The following is a 23,018-nucleotide window of genomic DNA, read 5'->3' on the forward strand; positions in this document are numbered from 1 at the left end:
CGACAGTCCTTCATTTCACAATCTTTCCTCTCCTCCAGTTTTTAATCACTCTGAATTTTCCTGTTTCCCACCCCACTCTCAGCCCATTTCATTTACCTGGGCAACAAATGTTCCCAGCACCACAGTGCAGAAGATGGGGTTCCGGAAAATGGCCTCAAAGACATTCCTCTCACCATGGATCTTGCGAGCATTGATCTCATTGAAAAGCTGCATCATGACAAAAGTGTTGAAGACGATGGTGTAGTGCTCAGTGGGTGGGGAGTGGAGGGGGACATTCCGACCACTGTCGATATCAAAAAACTTCTCACCTATCAGAAAAGAGTTTCAAGAGAGAGAGAAATGTCCCTTCACCTCTGGAAGCACTAGTGTTTGTAATGCAAGTACAGAATGCAATGTAGAACACAGCCCCGCCCCACCTCGCCCCACCAAAGCAGAGCTAAGAGCCAGAGCATCTTGCATTCTCTGGTTTGGCTCATGGTCTAAACAACACAGAATATTTCCTCTGGTGCCAAATTTGGCTTCCTGAGAATTTCAGCTTTCATTCTTTAAAAAAAACACTAAGATAAGTTTCAAGCCCTCATGGATACAGAAAAATGATAGGTGGCATTAGTCAATGTAGAGAATAGGTCATCAAAAGCTCAACCATAGAAGCAAAACAGGCAGTAACTAGGGGGTGCAACATTTAGGGGATTGCCTGCCTCTGCTCTGTATCTCGGAGAGAGCTGCTGCCTATACTTTTGGAGAGATGCACAAAGCTCATTGGCCGGGTAATATCCTGTGTATTCTAGGGGACATAATCAAGAGCCTTCTGATCTCTCGCTGTTGCCCAGGGCATAGACACAGTTGAGGAAGTAAAGAAGTGCCATTAAAATGAACTTAAGAAAATACTATCCTGGTCCACTATTGATCATTAAATGTAAGACATTATAAAACCCATGGGGGTGGGGAGAAAGGAGGCTGAAATTTAAATGGATAAAAAACCTTGGGCCGGCCTTTTCAAAGAATGCCTTAGGCAGTGCATCCAGAAAGTGGGATGTCTATATTCAGCTCCGTTCCCTATCCTGCCCCCACCTCAGCACCTCTTCAGGGCCCGCCAGTCCTCACTTCACGTTTCCAGCCTGATTCTTGCCAAGAGAATTCTGAATTCTGCAAAGTCTCAAGCATCATTCTCTGAATTATATAAATCAGACACATAAAAATAAAAAATAAAAAATAGGCAGTTCCCTCCATGAGGCTGAAGACAACAGAAGTGCAAAGTACCTTTTGGGTGACCCTGTCCACATTTAGGCACACCATTTGAAGGAACCCAGAAAATACAAAACCACCTTTAAAGGAACAAACCCACAGGGCAAGCCAAAAAGGGGAAGCAAAGAGGCAAATTAAGTGGATTCAATTTCCTAGAAGCAAGTTACTTGTCCAAGGCATTAACAGGGGTGCACCTAGGTAATTTTGGCGCCTGGACCGCCCCCACCATGAGGCCCCCCCCTACTTTTGGGGGCCTCCTGCTGTGCTGAACCTCCAATCTTTTCTTAATTTCAGCTGCCATGCGGCTAAGGGGTTGCTGCAGGGCCGTGAGCTGAGCAGTTCTCCCCGCCCCTGGTGGCAGAGGCCGGAGCAACCACTGGGCCTGTCCGTTGAGCCCAGCGTCTCTTGCTAATTGTGAGGCGTGCCTGCGCAGTTGAGAGAGATCGTTGCAAGCCTGTGATGTTGTGCTTAGAGGGGGTTAGAAAATCTGAACCCCAGTAATAGTCATGGAAAGGATTTGCTTTAGGCCTCAAAAATCAGAGGCATGAGGTTTGCTGCAATCCAGATGCCACATCAACTGTTTACTCAAGCATGACACAGTTCAACTTAGATGTCATAGTAGCCTAATGTTTACTTTTGCTATTGATCAAGTGTGTGTGTGTGTGTGTGTGTAGAGTAAGGATGACATAGTCAGCCTTCCATCCTTCCGAGGTCGGTAAAATGAGTACCCAGAATGTTGGGGGGCAATATGCTAAATCATTGTAAACCGCTTAGAGAGCTTCCAGCTATAGAGCGGTATATAAATGTAAGTGCTATTGCTATTGCTAAGTGCTATAGTCAGGAAAATAGGTTACTAGGTGAAGACAGAGACAGGCAGAACAAAGATCTACATCCCAAAGAGCAAGGCAACTCATCTCCTGGAAAGATACATGTACTAAGAGACTCCTGAGATGGCAGGCAGTGAAAGCCTGACCTCATGGGACCAACCTGACCCTGATGAAACCTTGGGGACTTTCCAGCATGCTGAGTAACCAGGTCTTTTCTCCCCAACCTCCAGAAGTGGGGTGATCAGGAGAAGATTATGCCAGGAAGACGTCTCCTTTGAAGTTTGACTATAAAGGACACCCTTTGGGAGAGCTAAAGCGGAGAAGCCTCCATCTAGAACCAGGATGTGTATGCACCACACTTCTTTGTCCTAACTAAGCCCAAGCACCAACTAATTATTGGAGTCTGGCAAACTCCAAAGTTAGTTAGAATAAGTATACATGTGTGAGTGAATTGGATACATAATTAAGTCTTGTTACTGAAACGTGATTTTTGTCTTTGTTGCTGCTACTATGTTTTTTGCCATCATTATCATTTATCACTGCTGCCAATGCTGAATATGTTTACCTTTGTGCAACCCTTGCTTTAATAAAAGTTATATACATTAATGTCAAAATAATATCAGGCCTCCAAGTGTCTTCCTCCATTTAACGCTCTGGTGGATGGGGAGGGGGAACCCAACTCCACATAACAATGACAAGCAGAAATTCAACAGATGCAACATTCTTCATCACTGCATTTTTATGTTGGAGAAAACGGTGCTTGTGGAATTTTTGCCTATTGTTAAAGACACAAAGTCTGTTAGGAAAAAATGCAGCAGTCCAGAGATTTCCTCTGCCATTGCTGAATTTAAGCTGAAGAGTTATGTTTAAACAAGCATGAACTGGCTCCTAAGCCAGATCTAGATTTAACTTCTATTAGCCAGATTTAACTTCTATTAAAAACTAAACAGGGCTGCTCACTTGAAAATGTTTTATGTTTCACACAAGAAGCCAAGAACAAAAACTCTGGAACCACAGAACCACCACTGGCTACACTTGAGATTTAATTTCCGATTTCCCCAAGTCTCCTAGTCTTCCATAAATACTCTTGTCCCCTGCCCACAAATGGAAAAATAAATACATATATTTTTACATATTTAATTTTGAGAATTTTCTTCCTGGGTTACATTTTGAAAATATTATGCTAAGTAATTTGCAGGATTGATATAACCTCATAGAGACCAATGGCACTGATACTTATCATTTTGACTAATACTTTAGGGGACCAAGCCAACAAATTCTAAAGCTGAATTCTAGAGTTAAGCTCTGCGAGTTGAGCAATTAGTAGCATACATTGGTATAAAGCAGGGGAGGGAGGATAATCTACACCTCTAGGGAATAATACTGTAGTAGCACTGACTTCCTCGGCTTTTTTCCAAGAGGGTATAGAAGCAGAAAAACTGTGTGGTGTTAACAATAATGCCTACTGTTTTTCATTGATAATTGCCAATTGCCTTTCAAAATGAGGCATTTCTTCAGAGGCACAGATGGGGACACTGTCACAGAACGGCAATTGGGACACCCACATGGGCTGTTTGAAACGAACCAGAAGCATGCTGGCTGTACCTCTGAACACTGCAGTATCACATAGGGAGGTGCTTGGAGTTTGCTAAGTCCCTAAATTTGTTCCTGGAAAGCAATACCATAGAAGTGGATAAGTCAGGTTTCTACACTGGCTGTACAGTCTGCCTGACCAGTTTCATTGAATCAAAATATGGGGAAAGAAAGTGTCTTTGAAAAGGGACCCTTTCTGTATGGTTCTCATTAACCACTCAGTTGAGAGTAGAGACGTGCAGAATGTTACGAGCTGAGAATGGGCCATTTCAAGTGTTCCGAGCTTGGAACAGAAAACAGAAGTGTTCCGAGCTTGGACCCCTAACAAGGGGGTCCTGTTCTGAGCTTGGAATAGAACAAGCCCGTTCCAGCTGGAATATTTTATGTGCTCCAGCTTTGAAAAAACCCAAACATTTAAGACAGTCAGGGCAGCGCTGGGGAGGGGAGCAGTGAGAAGTATCTTTTACATTAAAGTAATCAAAGCTCTCTGTTACAGGTAAAGTGAAAGAAACCATGTTCCTATGTTCCTAAGAGAGAGCTTCCAATTATTTTAAGGTTAAAGGATGGTACCTGTAGGAGAGAGCTTTGATTACTTTAATGTTAAAGGGTACCTCTCACCACCCTCCACCCTGAGCCCTCACTAACACTGTCTTTTTGGGGGGTTTTTTAAGCTGGACATTTGGAACGTTCCAGCCAGAATGAGGCTTGTTCCATCGAAACACTGGGTCACCCTCAGTGTTTTGGTCAGAATGTTCGGGCCATTTTGCGTTCCATTCTGAGCTCAAAATGGAACACAAAACCCATTCTGTGCACACCTCTAGTTAAGAGCTGCCACAGAAGTGTGTCTTAAACAACTAGTATACAAGCAAAGGTATAACAGAGAGCAGAACTAAGACTTCCAAGTTCAAGCCCTGTGGTTCTATTCACTGGCACTCAAAGGGACATCTTATGACACTCACCAGCAAAGAGCAGTGTGAAGATAATGGTGAGCTGGTATACAGCATGCCCCAGGATGTTCTTCATCATGGTGCGGGAAATGAGTGGCTTGTTGCGGCCATAAGGCTTACGCAAGAGCAAAGACTCTGATGGGGGTTCTGTAGCAAGGGCTAATGAGGCAAAGGTATCCATGATCAAGTTTACCCACAACATCTGGACAGCCTTCAGAGGAGAGTCCTGCAAAGGGAGAAGAATTCCTCAGCAAAGTATGCACATTCCAAACAGGGATAGCTCTGGATTCCCTGCATCAAACAAGGCGTTGGACTAGATGGCCTACAAGGCCCTCCCCCAACTCTGTGTTTCCATGATACTCAATTTTTAGTAAAGTCCAAAGTTATGTCTAAGTAGAAGAGCTAGGAACAGAATCCAAAACACTAGATTTTCATCCACCCTATGGCACTTCCAGCCTCTAGCCTAGGGGTGCCCAACCTTGGGTCCCTGATGTCGGTAGGACTACAGCTTTCATCACCTCCAGTCACAATGATCTGGGGATGATGGGAGTTGTAGTCCAACCACTTCTGAGCACCCAAGGTTGGGAACCTCCTGCACTAGCCCATAAAGAAAATCCCTCTGACACAGAACAATACCTGTGTGATGCAAGCACCCGTGAAGGCCACAATCACAGCCACTACGTTGACTGTTAGCTGGAACTGAAGAAATTTGGAGATGCTGTCATACACGTTGCGGCCCCACATCACTGCCTTGACAATGCTTGTGAAGTTGTCATCTGTCAAAATGATATCCGAGGCCTCTTTAGCCACATCTGTGCCAGCAATGCCCTGAAGGAGGGAAGAATGGTCAGTCACTAACGCGACATCAAGACTACTTTGGGGGCTGCTTCAGAAATTCTCCACAGATTTATGCTTGCATCAAATGGCAAATATCACCCTATTTCAGATGTGGTCCACATCATTGCAGCAGGACTTATAGGCACTCTTACCCATTTTCCCCAAGTCTGGAAGTGCCAGTTGCTCTGCATGCAGTAAGCACAATTGGCATTTGATAAATTAATCACCCAGCCTATACACATTATTTTGATTTAGGTTTTTTGCCCCTTGCAAACCCCAAACTGTGATGAAATGATGAGAGTTATGATAGACAGTAACTCTCTGCTCAGTCTCCTCCTCCTCAGTGAGGGACCACAGCAGCAGATCAAGGAGCAAGAGCAGACTAGACTTATCGCACAACTCAGTTACAGACACATGGTGGCAGTCCATTTCTACAGAATCTGCCACTGCCAGCACAATCCCAGCAAGCTTCAAAAGCATTAAGCAGGTACCCTGCGGTGGCCAATTTTCCCTAATGCTTGCCTGCTGTGTCCTACTGAGCCCAGGGACTGTGAGATTCTGTCCTGAGCTGTAACATTCCTGACTTCTGCAAAGTGCAAAAACTGAAATAGAAAATAGAGCAGAATAAAAATAGAGCTTTAACAGACACACACACCCTCCGTTCCCCAGCCTCTTAAGCCAGTATTTATCAACTCCACGATGCCATGGCACACACAGACAAATCACATTCCCCACATCCTGCTGCTGCTGCTTTTTGTTTGCAACACAGTCCTGCAGAATGACAGCCCATACCATAGCAAATCCCACATCTGCTTTCTTCAAGGCTGGACCGTCATTGGTGCCATCCCCAGTCACAGCAACCACCTGCCTCCGTTCTCCAACGGTGCTGTCGATAATTCCTGAAAGACAAGTTAAAAGAGCACAAATGTCAGCATAAAGATACCGGCAAAGTATTCAGCTGAAATGCATCTCAGTAGCTTCAGCTACAGAAACGCAGTGGCTTCCTCCAAATGGTCTGCTTCGCACTACGGAAGCATCCCCAGTTACCAAAGGCGGCTCCATTGCCCCTGATCTTTCCTCCCTTTGCTTCCCTAAAGACATTTTCTTGGAGAGCAAGTGCCTCCTGCTCCATTGACCTTACCTTTCACAAGTGTGTGTTTATCAGTGGGGGAAGAACGAGCCAAGACTCGGAGCTTGGGCCAGATCTTATCCAGTTGTTCTTGTTCCACCTGAGGGGTAAAACCATGAAAACACAAAGCAGGTTGACCCTAAACACGGGCTTGAGATTTCATTTCCCCCTACCAGAACAAAACTTCTGAAAACTGATATGGGAGATGCGAGTAACTAAGGATAAGGTAATGTCGCCTGATGGCAGAATCAGAACTTCAGCTAGAGACAAACCATTCTGTCAGTGGAAACATTCTATCATTGGAAACAGTACCAATGTGGTGTAGTGGTTTGAGTGCTGGACTAGGACTGGGAGACCCGAGTTCAAATCCCCACTCAGCCATGATACTTGCTGGGTGACTCTGGGCCAATCTCTCAGCCTAACCTACTTCACAGGGTTGTTGTGAGGAGAAACTTAAGTAGGTAGTACACTGCTCTGGGCTCCTTGGAGGAAGAGCAGGATATAAAATGTAAATAAAATAAAATAAAATAAAAAATATGGATTCCACACAGCACCAGAGATCTGCTTGGCAAAAGTAGCAAGCTTTCTCTGGCTAACATATTTGTAAGTCAGCAGCATATGGTTGGGGTCGGATCAGCTCCAATGTAACAGGCCATAACAAATACCCGCAAGGTTGAAACCGGATGGGGCAGCGGAGAGAGAACCACTTTCTGCAGCTGCATTCTAACCCTGACAAGCCTGTGCTTCAGTGCTGAATGCCCCCATTCCAGGAGACCAAGCCACTGTGAACAAACTCATGATTTCCCAGAGATTACGGTATGAATGCACTACAGAGAACAAGGCATGTTTCAGAAGGAACTGAGTGAGGAGTGGTCATCTGGATAAATCAGCAGGACCCCAGGTGGCTTCTACCCCACCCTCTTCCCTAAGTTCATTACTCATCTAACCTCTCCCTTCTCATTGCGAATGAGCCGATTGAATTCCTTTCCTTCCAGGCACAGGAAGTCCTCCCCAGGCAGCAAGATCCCACATTTAGTTGCGATGGCACGTGCTGTGTTGATGTTGTCACCAGTAACCATCCGGACGGTAATACCAGCACGCTGGCACTTCTGGATGGCCTCAGGCACCTGTTGGAAACCAATGTGATGCCGAGTCAGTAAGCTGGGCAATGTGATTGTGAGACAAGTACCTCCTGTACTCTTTTGTAAATCCTTTGCAAATCCAGCAGACCAAGTTCTATGTTCCAAAGCTTGGGGCCTCTAGACTGCAGGACTACCCTGAATACTGTCAGCTTACCCCACAGGCTAATTTGGACACACCAGGCCATAGAAAGCCCTGACCTCTAAACTAGCTCCTTCGTTTGAGCAAACTGTTGCTGGGAGAATCTGTTGAATAGACTCGTTATCCTGTGCCCTCACTCAGCCTGTCCCTCCTCTCCTGGAGCCTGACTGCAAGTCTACCTTTGATCATCTACCTCTGACCCTTTGGATCTTTGTCTTTCTGCACTGGAAACAGATGACTCCATCCACATACCTGATCATTACTGGGGCTACAACTTGCTTAGGGATGGGGCTGTAACTCAGTGATAGAGCATCTGCTTTGCATGCAGGAAATCCTGGGTTCAATCCCTGGCCTCTCCAGGTAGGGCTGGAAAGATTTCTGCCTGAAACTATGGAGAGCTGCTGCCAGTCAGCGCAGACAATAATGACCTAGATGAACCAATGGTCCGATTCCAGAGACATATGCCTATTTTCTACTTTCCCACCAATTATTATTTATTATGTTTATTTGTTTAAAACTTCATGCACAACTGGACTTCCAAGGCAGCTAGATAACAACAACAACCACAACAAAATGCTCTAGACAATTTACCACAACTGTCTTTAGATGGCAATCTTTAAAAAGGAGGGCATTCTGGGTTGCCCTGAGAACCTAATATGAAGCTTGTAACCCGTATGTCTGACATTGGCAAATTGGTACCAGGCATTTCCCTTTGTTGGGAGGAACAGTGAGGCAACAGTGAGGCTGAAATCCCAACAGGTATGTCTGTCATCATTTTAATGTGATTTTTGCCCGCACTGAGTGTTGATGTGACATCACAGTACGGCAAGGCAGATGCTTCCTCTCAGAAGTAGGAGGACTTACCATTGGACTTACTGATAGCATGATCTGCTGCAGACTGCAGATGGTTACTCAGAAATGGCAGCACAGGCAATGTAACAGGCAGCCAGGCTGTATCAGACATTTGGCTCAGAAATTGCCCACTCCTGCTTCCTTCTGCTTGACAAGACCACGGGATTGCTCCCTACCTCCACTCTGTCCTGCTGTAACTAATAACTGAGTAGATCTGTCACCACCCCACAAACAGACTTGTTTTTCACAAGTGTATTTAAATGTTAAAGGATTATGACAAGAAATAAGATACTGCCTTACATTTGGTAAACTTGTTAAGAGACATATATCGTGAAATATATGTTAATCTGAGGGTGCTGCCAGTTCCTCCGGTAGCAACCCAGAGGCAAAGCCTTTTGTATAGTCACTTCAGGGTTGTGGAATGCACTTCCTCTTGAAAGAAGAGCTGCTCTGTCCCTGATGGCTGCTAGGAAACTATCGAAGACACACCTGTTCAGACAGGGTTCTAGTTGAATTTTAATTGTTTAATTGTTTTAAACTGAAATTTGTATATATTTTAAAGATCTGTTTTCAAATTTTGGGATGTTTTATTTGATTGTGAACTGTCTTGAGACTTTTGTTATAGGTTGTAGATATCAGTCATTTTTAAATGACTTTTGAAAACACACCTGTTTTATCATGCTTTTAGTTGATTACATTTTAAAGTTTTATTTGTGGTAATTTAAATCTGTTTTATATGATTCTTATTATTTACTGGCTGTTTGCTGTTTGTTTAAATTGTAAACCACCCTGAGATTTTATATAGGGGGGTATATAAATGTGGCAAATAAATAAATAAACAAACAAAAAATATAAATGTATTAAAGAAATAAGAGAAGTAACCTAAAAGCAAATGAACACACCTGCATGTTCATCTCCATCGTCCCTCACTGCCCCTTCTGTGCTGAGAAAGGCTACTGCATATTTTATAAATTTTCTACTCAGAAGTTAACGACTGCAGAAGAAAGTGCATGAAATCCACGTGCAACATACACATGCCGGGAGCTGGAACCAGCCATAACTTCCCAGCACACTCATAGCCCAGACAGCAAGTTGGTACTGGGCAAGTTCGTTCAGGAACAGGCACTTCTCTTGCCTCTTGGGAGCTATAACCTTGTTGCCTCCCTGAAAAGATGCAGCGCTGCCTGCAAACCTCTGCTGCGTGGGTGGGTGGGAGACGGGGAATTTTTTTTTTACCACTCTCATGCTATGGAATGACTTGGTAGCAGCAGGTCAGCCTCTTGCCTTGCCCTGCATTGTTGACTGCATTGGTGCGTCACTGCTCTAATAGGTTCATCTCACACAGAACAAGCCTGAGCAGGGAGGGAAGGAGACATTACCAAGGAATCAGCAAATTGAATCACAGCCACCAGAGCGAACACACGCAGGGCATCTGTGAAGCCATTCCCAGCCCCAGATACTTCAACATCTAATTAAGGAAAGACATGTGCAGGGGGCCAACTCCAAAATGTAATCAAGAGGTAGACATGGGAGGGCTTATTGCGTTAGGTCAGCTGTCTGCCTGTCACCCCTGTAGTAAGTTGTGAGAGAAAACAGAGTGTGGGAGGTAGGGAGGCGTAGTGGGAGGCAGTGGTGGCAGCTGGCTAATAATAAATTCCTCTCATCCCTCCGTAACCTTCATTATCTGTCAAAATTTCTGCTCTTGCTTCTGTATGAAATTTATAAATTAAAGTTGCCATATTTGGTATGGGACACAGCTCCTGTGCCCTTTAATTTTGGCATCTGCCATGTCCCCTAACACTGCAGCACTAGGTCAGGGGAACCAGCACCTGCCAAAGTGCTCTGTCCTTGAAAATGGCTGCTGACTCCTTTCCTGTCAGATTCCCACTACCTTTAATAGCTGGATGAAAGAGTGAAATTCAACCAGTACAGCCTTTTTGCGACTACTGCAAACCTATGAGGGGGAAAGCTGCACCTGTTGACTTTCTCACTGCTTTGCTGCTGCCAAAAGGCATGGGTGAATCAGCGAGGAAAGGAGCTGTAAATCATATTATCAAACTCATGGGGATCCTGCCCCATACAGAATCTGGAAACATCCTCAACATGGCTATTGACTGTAGATTGAGAGTCAGCCTTCTAAATGGATAAAGAGGCACTTTTCAAAGTGGTGATTCTTTTATAATTTAGTAGTAGGGGGAGAGCAACTGGCATTATTCAACCCCAGCACAGCATCCTTCCAGTGGCTGTTGCTGGTATCTCTTTTGTGCATTTTTTTAGACGGTGAGCCCTTTGAGGACAGGGAACATCTTTTTATCATCATCTATATTATTATCTTAGCCGACTGTGGGGATGCGTGTCAGGCTCTTCGCGGCGGAACTCTCAAAAGGTCGCACGAGAGTTCCGACCACGGTAATGGAGGCGGTGGCCCGGCCCGGCCCGGGGAGGTGGCTGGGCTACCAGGAAGAGGAGGCAGTGGGTGGCGGTAGAGCCACGCCGCCAAGAGCAGCCTGGCTAGGCAGGCGGTGGAGCTGTGCTCGGCCAGGAAGAAAAGCGCTGCTGGCGGCCGAGGATGAAAAGCTGAGAAGACTGGGGCAGGAGGGAGGGCAGGAGAGACCGGGGCAGAAGGCTGGAGGGACCACATTACAATGGTGTTAGTCAGGAAGTTCATGAGACTTCCTCAAAAGGCACAAGAGCACAAGCAGGGAAATGTCAGGTCTGAATATCAGTAGGTCAGATAGACCCATGAGACTGAAGTGCAAGAAATACAAGGGCAGCAGAGGTCAGAACTGAAAGACGTAAAAGTGGAATCAAAGAAAAAAGAAAAGGGTTGGGGTGGGGGGGGGGAGAAAAAAAGGAAGAGACAATGGGAGGTTGGAAGTAAAGGTTTAAGAAGTCCAATATACTGAAAGGCACATGAGGTAATCCAAGTAAGGAAGGTATATAAAGAGAATTAAAGATGAAGTGGGAAAATTGTAGTCAGAGAGGGGATTCATTCATTCATTCATTTGTGTCTGCTGCTCAACTGACAATACCGTGGGGCAGTTTACAATTTTTACAAAAGTCAACGTTAAAATCAGATCTAAAACAATAATACAAATTAAAGAACACACCCATTAAAAAAAACCCCTAAAAACAATAAAAGACCCAAGAAAACTGATCAAGCCAGTAAAGGGCCAGCAAAAACCAATATAAACACCAGAATTACAGGCCGAATGCCTGACAGAACAAAGTGGCTTTTGCTGGTTACCTAAAAGTATATAAGGAAGTCACCAGGTGGGTCTCCCAAAGGAGGGCATTCCACAGACGGGGGCCACTACTGAAAAGGCTCTCTCCCTGATAGCTGTTGCACCATTGGAGGTGATGACCCTCAGAGAAGAGCTTCTGAAGCTGACTTTAAAGCATGGGCAGGAACGTATAGGAGAAGATGGGTTTTTTGGGTAGACTGGTCCTAAACCATTTAGGTGAGCAAGATCTCAGTTAGCAAATCAAACAAAGTATTATTTGGAACAGATCAGATCAAAGATAAAATCATCAGAAGATGTCGAGGGTGACAAAAGCTGAAAGGGTGATGGAGGTGGTAAGGGAAAGGAATCTAGAAACAGCAGGGACAAAATGGGAATCAATATGAAGGAAGAGAATGGGAACATGATCAGAGATGAAAGAGGGGATGTAACACCACTATGCTGGATGGGTGCTCAGGGAAAATAAAAGGAGAGCCATCCTGGTACCTCCGGCCGCACAGGGTCCTCAATGCCAACCACAGTGATGCAGGTAAGGTCAGACAGGATCTCATTTTCAGTGTCCCAGTCAGGCTCAACACCAGCAGGGAAATCCCGATAGGCCAGACAAATGGTACGCAACCCTTGACATGCCATTGGCTCAATCACTTTTTTCACCATCTCATCTCGATCCTTCAGCTTGAATATTCGGGGATCCCCATTCTTGTCCAAGATTTTTGTGCATCTGCAGCAAGGCAAAGGCAAAGGCGTGAGCATGTATTTCAGAGGCTGTGTTCACACAAGCAAAGGCAAAGAGCTTTAGGTACTGCTACAGGATGAATCAGAGGAGCTACTGTACAAATCCCATACTCTTTACAGACAGGAGCTGAGTATTCATTTTCTCTTTACAAGGAGGATCACTTTCAACGAAGTAATGTAGGATATCAAAGTGTTACCCTCTCCTCTGCTCAGTCACTCTCTCTCTGTAGAACAAAGAGGTGCCCTGCGAAAAGGCAGAGTTACCTGTTCTATGCTAACTCTCACATAAACAATTCATGTGAAGAGGTATGTTCCCTTCTTCAAAGAGGAGTCCATACCCCTGCTTGCTTCTTACTTTAACTTCTCGCTCAGTGAGAACAGTGCAGGAAATTCAGTTAAAGGCATGCTGAACTGTAGCAAGCATCTGCATTAACACAGTCAGCGGCACCCAGATATATAGTAGTGTGCATTTTGCTCGTGTAAACTGCGAAAGCTGATCCCAATCTGCTTTGTTTCTGGCAGGTTACTGAGGCTCTGCACATTTTAAAAATTAATTTTTAAAAGCCAATTGCATCAGGCAGGATTTCTTCATATATGGGGTGGGGCTGCAAGGCAGTCAAAAAGTTTTGGCCACGTGCAATACAAAGTATATTCAAAATCACAGGAGATTAGGCTGTAAACCCCAATGTTTACTTTTAATGGATTTGAGAAGCTCAGTAAAAAAAGTAAATAGAAGAATTGTGGGTAACTGTTTGGTAGCAGCAAAACTACTGATAGCCAAATATTGGAAGTCAAGTAGTTTGCCAAGCACTGAGGAGTGGCATAGGGATATGGTAGGCTATGCTTATGGAGAATATAAATGCACTTGTTAAAATAAAAAATGGGGAAGTTAAACCTATTACTATATCTGAAAGTGAGTGGAATAAGTTTAGAAGGTTTTGGAATAATAAGTACAGTCAAGAAAATTTGAGGGAAACAATATTGTCAATAGCATAAGAAATAATTATATGGTTACTTTAAAGATGGTCATCTAGCCAAGAGAAAATGAAAACCAAGTAGGCTGAATAGTCCTACCCCATATGTTATCTCTCTTTCCCCCTTTCTCTGTATGGAAGCTTGATTGGAACATTTTTTTAAAAAAAAATCACATTGTATGTGTATGTTAATTATTGGGAGTGATATGGTATTGTAGTGTTATTAATTCTAAGATGTATTTCAATGTATATTTTGTCTAAATATTTTTTTTTTAAAGCAGCAAACTTCTACCCCCCTTGGTTGAGGTGAAAGCTTGGAAATATATGGGCAACATCTGTTCAAGACTCAGAAAAGAGATGGGAACTGAACAGGCGTATGTTGTAGGGATGTGCACGAAACCGTGGAGCTGCCGTCTGACGCTGGTGGGAGTGGCTCTTTAAGGGCGGGGGAGGGTGCACTTACTCCTCCTGCCGCTTTTCCCCTGCCGGTGCTCCGTTAAGTTTCCCAAATCCATGGGGCAGCAGAGTACTTCCCTGCCGCCCCTTCCCCTGCTGTTGGCCGGAAATAAGCAAGTACCGTGTGTGCATGCGCATGCCATGCGTGCATGTCGCACGTCACGCACGCACATTGTGGTACTTGCTTATTTTCGGCCAACAACGGGGGAAGAGGTGGCAGGGAGGTATGCTGCCACCCCATGGATTTGGGGAACTTAATGGAGTGCCGGTGTGGGAAAAGCAGCGTGAGGGATAAGTGCACCCCCCCCGCCCTTAAAGAGCCACCCCCACTGGCATTGGACTGGCGGAACCACCGGTTCTGTGCACATCCCTAATATGTTGGTATGCTTTAGTGAACTATGGGGTTTTCAGTCATTTTCAGTCCCTCACCTGTGGCAAGGGGCCTCACCCTGAATTGGATGGAGGGAGAGATAGCAGGAGGTGGATATGTATGACTTTCAAGGGAGAAAATATGGGAAGGGAAGAATGCATTGGAGAAACAGTGGAAGATAATGAAAGGAAAGAAATATTGCAAAAGCCAGCAAATTTCAAAGCAAGACAATTAATGTTTCTTAGTAGCACACATCACTGCATATACCTGAATCGAGAAAGTACTTGTGTCATTAGTACAGTATCTATCACTTCAAAAAACAGAGACATTCAGTAGTTAAGAACTTCACTAAGTGCATAGTTAAGGCACAGAGTTTTGTCATGTAAATATCAAAAAGGAAAGGTCTGCAAAATCAAACAGCTGTTGCCCTAAGCAACTAGATAGGGACATGAAGGAGTAAAATTAAGAGAGGGCCCACTGAGTTTGAGAAACCATGGGTGTGTGAAAATAAAGCACGTGCACTCAGTTGGGCAGAAATCCAAGCAATTAATATTTTGTGTAGAAAAACAGAAAAAATTGCATACCTTTAAAACCATGATTGTATTTGATCCCTTGTGAGCCTTAATTCTGGTGTCCTATTAATGAAGGGTTTATGGAAATGGCTAGAGAGATTTCTGTTCCTTTTACTATTTCAGACTTCAGTACAGACTACCATTCTTTCAGGAGTGCTCAGCTTTGCATTTCCTTGACGTTTGCACTGGCCTCAGAAATGTTTTTGCCACTGGCCACTCCTATCTCTTAGGAGATAGAAGGAGACTTCTATCTCCTAAGAGTGCAGCACTGTGATGGATTAAACCTGATCATCTCATTCAGACTTTCAGACTGAATTTCAGACTGGGACTTTCATATCATTTTGATAGACAATTCTGGAGAACAGCTTAGGCCGTCAGAGTGAGCCAGTCTAGGGTTGCTCCTCCAGTGGCTCACCAGTTCTCTTGTCTGCCAGTTTCCCTCCTCCTCCTCATGTCCAATCTTGCCAAGTTGAAGAGGTAGGGAAGGAGGAGTTAAAAAATGACACTTTCCAGAGTTTGTTGGTGGTGTAAAAACAGTTAGAAACAGCCCTCAGCATTCATCTCAACTGCTGTTTCCTATTTCAGCTTCCCTACCAGGAACTTGGAATGCACGAGAGAGGGATGAGACACAACAACAAGCCATTACAAGACTAGGTGAAGTTTGGGATGGCTTCAGTTCGGAATAGCTTGATAATTTTGGAATTGGAATTGTTAGCTTCCACCCTTTCCCCATTTCCAAAATTATTTGGAATATTTGAAATATTTAGTACCATGAAAAGCAAAGACAACAATAAAGCAAATAAGAGAGGACTCTCAACCTCCTTGGAGCTCTGAAGGCTTTCTCAATTTAACTTTAACAATTTGCCTGCCTCTGGATAATATATTTTCACTGTTCAGCAGAATCTGAAGTATGTACAGTCAAACTTGAGAGAATCAGCACACCAGAAAACCAAATAAAGACAGCCAGTAACTTTTCACTTCTGTAGATGTTACTAGATGTTATAAGAGGTTCTTTCAGATTATGCATGGGGTGGTTCAGAAAATACCTTACTGGCTCATGTGATTAGAAAGGGAACACTGTGGGACATCTTGTGTGGAAGGGATGCTCCTGGCATGTAAATACGAGCACTGAAAGGAAATGTGTTACTAGGGATATGCTATTGCCCTCCATATCAAAATGTTGAGAGTGACCTGGAGTTGGAGAAGCAAATCAGAGAGGAGTCAAAGAGGGGCAGAGCTGTAATAATGGGTGACTTCAATTAACCTCACACAGACTGGGCAAATTCACATGCAGGTATTTACAGAGATGCCAAATTTCTAGACATGCTAAATGACTGTACCTTAGAACAGTTGGTCACTGAACCAACCAGAAAGAAGGCGACCTTGGACTTAATCCTGAGTGGTGCCCAGGACCTGGTGCGAAATGTTAGAGTTGTAGAACCATGGGGGAACATTGACTGTAGTGTGTTCCAATTCAGCTTATATGTGAGTGGAGTATTGTCAAGGAAGTCCAACACAGATGCACTGGACTTCAGAAGAGGAAACTTCTAAAAAAATGAGGGGACTAGTAAAAGATTAGTAAAAAAGGAAGCTGAAAGGGAAAGTTAGGAGGGTCAAATATGAATATGACGAATATTTCCAAACAAAAGATTCCAAAGAGGTTTACATAGATATAAATAAAATGAAGGGCTCACAATCTAAAAAAGAAACATAAGACTGATACCAACAACAGCCACTAGAGGCATGCTGTGCTGGAGATGGAAGGGGCCATGTGCTCTTCCCTTGCTAAATATAAGAGCATCACCACTTCGAAAAGGAGCCTCTTTGCTCAGTTAGCAGGGGACTCCAGAAATCACTCTAGAAAACATGGAACGTATTTAAAACCACAATACTAGAAGCTCAGTTGGAATGTATACCAAGGAGGAGGAAAGGTATCATCAATTTCAGAAGGATGCCAGCGTAGCTAAAAAGTAGTCTCAGGGAAGCTATAAAATGGAAGACGTCTTCCTTCATAAAATGGAAGTCCTGCCCAAATGAAGAGAATAAAAAGCAACACAAACTCTGCCAAAATAAATGAAATGAGACAAGGGATGCAAAAAGGGAGTTTGAGGAGCATATAGCTAAAAATGTCAAGGGGAATAATAAAAATTTCTTTAAATATATCAGAATATATAACTGCCAGGGAGGTGGTTGGACCCTTAGATGAAAGGGATTATTAAGGAGGATAAGGAGATTGTATAAAAGTTGAATGAGTTCTTTGAATTTGTCTTCACGGTGGAGGATACTGACCATAGACATGCTCCAGAACTGACCTTCTCAGGCTTGGAGGCTGAAGAACTGAGCCAATTTGAGGAGACAAGGGAGGATGTTCTAAGCTGTCTTGAAAAACTAAAAATGTATGGATGCCACATGGCATCCACCCAAGCATTCTGAAGGAACTCAAATGTGAAATTGCTGATCTCCTAGCAAAAATATGTAACTTGTCCCTACAATCAGGCTCTGTACCAGAAGCCTGGAAAGTAGCTAATGTAACTCAGATTTTCAAAAAGGGATCTGGGAAACTACAGATGACTTAGCTTAACTTCTGTGCTGGGTAAATTTATGGAAAGCATACTTAAGGACAAAAATTGTTAAACATATAGAAGAACAGGCCTTGCTGAAGGAGAAACCAGCATGGCTTCTGCAAGGGCAAGTTTTGCCTCACTAACCTTTTGGAGTTCTTTGAGAATGTCAACTGGCATGTGGAAGTATGTGGTAACACGTATACTTGTATTCTTGGACTTCCAAAAAGGTTTTGACAAAGTTCCCCACCAAAGGCTCTTGAGGAAACCTAGCAGTCATGGGGACAGGTTCGTGTGTGGACTGGAAACCGGTTGAAGGACAGGAAACAGAGGGTAGGAATCAATGGACAGTTTTCACAACTGAGTGAAGTAAGACGTGGGGTCCCCCAGGGATCTGAACTGGGACCAGTGCGCTTTAAGTTGTTTATAAATGATCTAGAAATGGGGTAAGCAGTGAAGTGGCCACATTTGCAGATGGCACTAAATTATTTAGGCTAGTGAAATACACAACAGATTGTGAGGAGTTCCAACAGGATCTCTCCAAACTGGGTGAGTGGGTGACAAAATGGCAAATGGGGTTCAATGTAAAGTGATGCATATTAGGGCAAAGAAAACCCCAACTTCACATACACTGATGGGGTCTGAGCTGGCAGTGACTGACCATGAGAGAGATCTTGGGGTTGTTGTGGAATCAGCTCAATGGAAGTGTCAACTCAGTACCCGGCAGCCATGAAAAAAGCCAATTTCATGCTAGGGATCATTAGGAAGTGGATTGAAAATAAAAATTCTAATATTATGCCCTTGTACAAATTTATGGTGTGGCCACATTTGGAGTACTGCATATAGTTCTGGTCACCATATCTGAAGGAGGATACTGTACATCTGGAAAAGGTTCAGAAGGGGGCAACCAAATGATCAAGGGCCTGGAGCACCTTTCTTATGAGGCAAGGCTACAGCATCTGGGGCTTTCTAGTTTGGAAAAGAGGCAACTATGATAGAGGTGTTTAAAGTTATGCATGGAGTAGAGAGAGTGGACAGAGAATGTTTTTTATCCCTCTCTCACAACACTAGAACCAGGAGTCATTCCTTGAAAGTGAAGGCTGGGAATTTTAGGACCAACAAAAAGAAGTACTTTTTCACACAGCACATAATTAATCTATGGAATTCTCTGCCACAGGATTTGGTGATTGATGGCCACTAGCTTGGATGGCTTTAAAGGGGGCTCAGACAAATTCATGGAGGACAGGTCTATCAATTGCTACTAGTCTGGTGACTCGATAGTCACCTCCAGCCTCAGAGGCAAAATGCCTCTAAATACCAGTTGCAGGCGAGCAACAGCAAGAGAGAGGGCATGTCCTCACATTTTGCCTGTGGGCTTCTTAGAGGCAGCTGGTGGGCTACTGTGTGAAACAGGATGCTGGTCTAGAAAGACCTTGGGCCTGATCCAGCAGGGCTGTTCTTATGTTCTTGTGTCCCTTAATTCTATGGGGGTGAGCTGTTCATTTGAATGGTTGCATAGTGGCCATTCAGATGAGCATCCCACCCCAATACAATAAGGAGACATGCTGAAAGGATGTTGGGACTCGTTCAGCATGTCCCCTTTCTAAACACATGGGCTGGTACGTTGTTGTCTGAAACAGACCCATGCTGCACAGTAAGACAGACTGACCATTTCTCATGGAAACGTTCCCATTTACAAACAGAACTCACTCTCTTGTATGTTATACAGGCTCCCTGGGAAAGGATTCATTGGCTCCTTCACAGATACAATGGAGAAATATGTTTGAAAAAATCTCTAGAGGCATCAACAGAGCCATTAGGAGCAAAGCATTATGAGAGAGAGTTTAGTTACTTGCGCAGGATGATCTCAGATGCTCCTTTGCTGTACATGCGGAAGCTCCCATCTGGGTTCTTCAGCACCGTGCTCATGGATTTGCGGACGGAATTGAAGGTGTAGACCTTGTAGAGCTTTTCCTCAGGCACCTCACTTCGGACTGCTTGATAATCCTGCTTCAGGTCCAGCACAAAGCCCAGAAGTGCACACTCCGTCTTGTTCCCAACTTGACGTGGGAGACCCCCTTCTTTCTCCGGTGGCTGAATATCCCCAGACAAGCATGAGAAATACATGATAAACCACATCTAAACAGCCATGATCAACAAAACCTATTAGAGCCAGATGGGCGGGAAGCACAAAACAGCATGGAAAACAGCCCTGAAAGCCAATGTGATGCAGTGGACAGAGACTGGACTTGGGTCAGGGAGACCTGGATTCAATTCTCGACTTAACCATCAAGCAAACTGGGTAGCCTTGCACCAGTCACTCTTCTTCCATCTAACCTACCTCACAGGGTTATTGTGGGGATTAAATCACATAGTGGGGTTAATATACATGTATTCTCTTCTGAGCTCCTTGGCAGAAAATGTAATGATATGTGATGGAAAACATTTGGATTTCTCAGGGGTGAGTGCCAATTATTAAAGAGCAGGATTTTTGAAGGTTAAAATGACACCAAGTAAAAACAATCAAAAGCTAGATGAGTGTTATTTCAAACCCTTAATCTCTTTAGGCCATAGTACCTATCCGTGAAAAGGGAAAAGCAGCAGAATTTCCTTACCTGTCAGATTCGCAAAGCAGAGGACTCTTCTGATCTCAGCCTGACTGGAAGCTGAGGATTCAGCCTGTCAGTCCCAGATCAGAGGCACCATCTGTTCAGCACTTCCCTACCTCAAGGGGGGATTTGGGAAATTTATATATATTAGACATTCTGGGAAGATCCAATATGCTACTTTTTTTTAAAAAGGACAATAACAGAGGTTACTTCTGCATTCAAAGATAGTACTGTATGCATTTTGTAAAACATAAAGGGTATTCTGGGCACAATTTCAAGTGCTGGTTCGTTATAGGAACCAGCATACCTGTAGGACTGTCTTCTACTACACAGACCTTTTTGTGCATTAAGATTTTCACTAGAGTCTCTTCTTTGGGTGTCCCGCTCCACCCCCAGTTTAGGACAGTGGTGACTGGGGAAAGGCCTTTTCAGTGGTGGCTTCTCAATTTGTAAAGCTCTCTCCAGAGCTGCTCACCTGACACACACTCTTATAAATTTTAGGTTCCAGGCCAAGACGTTGTTATTGGCTCAGACATTAACTTGATATGAGCTACTGTTTTTATGGTATGTTATATGCTGATCTGTAACTTCTGTTCTAAACTATATGTTTTGAATAATTTTATTTTTGTTCTGCTGCTTTGAAAATCGGTGTTCTAAAAAGGATAAAAGCTTTTAAATTTTCTGCTGGGGGCCTACAGACAACAGGCTCACAGTCCATGAATCTATGTTGAAAAACACACTCATGGCATTAATCACGCACTCCTTTTCCCAACAAAGAGATAAATGTTGTATACAGTTGCCTTGAGTGAGGCACACAGACCAAAAGTTCCACCTTTAAATCTATTTCGACTCTTCCACTCCTCAGATAACATGATCCAAATTAGTAGGAATGCTGATAAGGCTGGGTCACACACTCACCCAGCTGAGAATGATTGTTCTGTAATGGAAAGAGATGGGTGGGCATGCTTCTCCCTACTGCATATGTATGGTGTTCTATGAGCAAGGCATCTATCAAGATTAGCACAACCTCTCCCTTTCATGAAAGGCAAAATACCTGGCCTTAATCCCTGGAGCACCTGACTCACACAATGTCTTATGCATGCATTAAGGAAACCCAGGGAGCTCAAGTGGCCAGGGTAAGGGGCCAACCAGCTACTGACCATCATAATCCAAGTGGGGCCCCTTTGGCAATGAACCCATGCCTGACCAGATGCCAGAGATGTGGCTCTGAGTGCAATCATTCTGCAGAGGGGAGGAGGGGACTCGCCAAGGGTCAAACACAGCACTGGGGCTGGTTCACATGGAGCTTCTTTCTTCTACCCGTCCCCCTCAACTTTCTTCTTGCCCAGCCCTAAAGTTGTGAAGGAAGACCAGCCGTAACCAATCCCATAGGCCAGGTAGTGAAACTCCAACTTTGCACTGCTTAGGTAGGTTGAAATGGGAGGTGTCTTCTAGCCCATGTCCATGCAAGGATTTCTTCAATAGAACCTGCTTCCTAGTAGATGGAATGAGAACACCCTCAAAGCTTGAACCATTGCAAAACTACAAGTAGGGAGAATGACAATCCTGTGCCAAGTGAGTGTATGAATGGTCCTATTGAAGCCCTGTTTCCTGATTAGAGGAAGGGTTGCAGGTGCAAGCTCTTTAACAATGAATTAAACTGGAGCTCACCAGGATTTTGGAGGTATATGCAGAGTTTATTGCGACACCATTAACAATGAGGTCCAGGATTTTGGGCAGGATGGCTTCAGGGTCAGGGATCTGTCGGTAGTGAGTGTCGCCCACATAAGCTTGCACCACAGTCATACGGTTCATGGTGAGAGTGCCTGTCTTGTCTGAGCAGATGGCAGTGGCATTGCCCATTGTTTCACAAGCATCCAAGTGCCGAACCAGATTGTTATCCTTCATCATTTTCTATGTGAGGAAAAACACAGCCATTAGTGAAAAAGGTTAGAGAGACTCAGCACCACATAGTCAGCCTGGTCACTGAACTAACATGAGATGCCCTGAGGCAGGATGGGAATCAAAAGGGGCCACGACCTCCTTACAAATCTGCCTCATTAGGAAACTGTTTAACTAAAGAACTTTGAGTTCCAGTCTACAAAGAAGACTGCACCAAAAAAATCTTGAAACCTGATCTCTCTCTAATGAAGCAGCTTAAGGGCGACATTAAATTTTAAAAGAACACATACCTGTGTAACAAACCTAGACAGATATTCCACTTTTAAATATTCAATGTTTTTAGGTAGAGGTCAACATTGTTTTTGTAGCTTTTGAGCATCATGGTAAATACATCTGCCTCTCCTAGTTTTAATGTAGCAAAACTCTTCTCCATATAATGCTAGCCACTGAGACATGGGAACACAGATACAAAACCTCTCTCATACATGACAAAGAAAAGACTCTTATCCTCTGCAACTTCACACAATATATCTCTCATTGCGAACTCCAATCTAACTTTATGTTGGCTGCATTCACACCCACATTTAACCAGGACAGAGAACTAGAATCTATTCTGATTAAATGTGGCTTAATCACAGTGGTTTGCCCAGGATTGTCCAAAAATTCTGGATTCTCACAATCAGCTCTGCAGGGCTCAATTATCCTAGTTAACTTTTTAATCAGGATTGCTGTAATTGTGTGAACACAGCCTTTATGAGAGTAAACAAAGCATGCAGACCCACAATCCACTCTTCTTCCCCTACCCCTCTGGCAGCCCTGAATTTTCTCTAGAGTCTTAGGAACATAAGAACAGCCTTGCTGGATCAGGCGCAAGGCCCATTTAGTT

At 44.0% G+C, this 23,018-nt stretch overlaps 1 protein-coding gene across 8 annotated transcripts in view; it reads right to left on the bottom strand.

Moving 5' to 3' along the window:
- The window catches only part of ATP2B4 (ATPase plasma membrane Ca2+ transporting 4), a 234,218-nt gene that overhangs the window by 30,974 nt on the left and 180,226 nt on the right, over positions 1–23,018 (bottom strand). For all 8 annotated transcript variants that reach the window (XM_053250136.1, XM_053250139.1, XM_053250132.1 and 5 more), the window contains 9 exons: positions 21,902–22,144; positions 19,474–19,715; positions 12,440–12,674; positions 7,526–7,705; positions 6,591–6,678; positions 6,242–6,348; positions 5,249–5,440; positions 4,625–4,838; positions 97–308 (listed from right to left, as the gene is read on the bottom strand). In XM_053250136.1, coding sequence (XP_053106111.1) covers positions 97–308; positions 4,625–4,838; positions 5,249–5,440; positions 6,242–6,348; positions 6,591–6,678; positions 7,526–7,705; positions 12,440–12,674; positions 19,474–19,715; positions 21,902–22,144 — 1,713 coding nt within the window. The remainder of the gene's footprint in view (positions 1–96; positions 309–4,624; positions 4,839–5,248; positions 5,441–6,241; positions 6,349–6,590; positions 6,679–7,525; positions 7,706–12,439; positions 12,675–19,473; positions 19,716–21,901; positions 22,145–23,018) is intronic.

Source organism: Hemicordylus capensis, chromosome 4, assembly GCF_027244095.1.
Source record: "Hemicordylus capensis ecotype Gifberg chromosome 4, rHemCap1.1.pri, whole genome shotgun sequence".
Taxonomy (NCBI): domain Eukaryota; kingdom Metazoa; phylum Chordata; class Lepidosauria; order Squamata; family Cordylidae; genus Hemicordylus; species Hemicordylus capensis.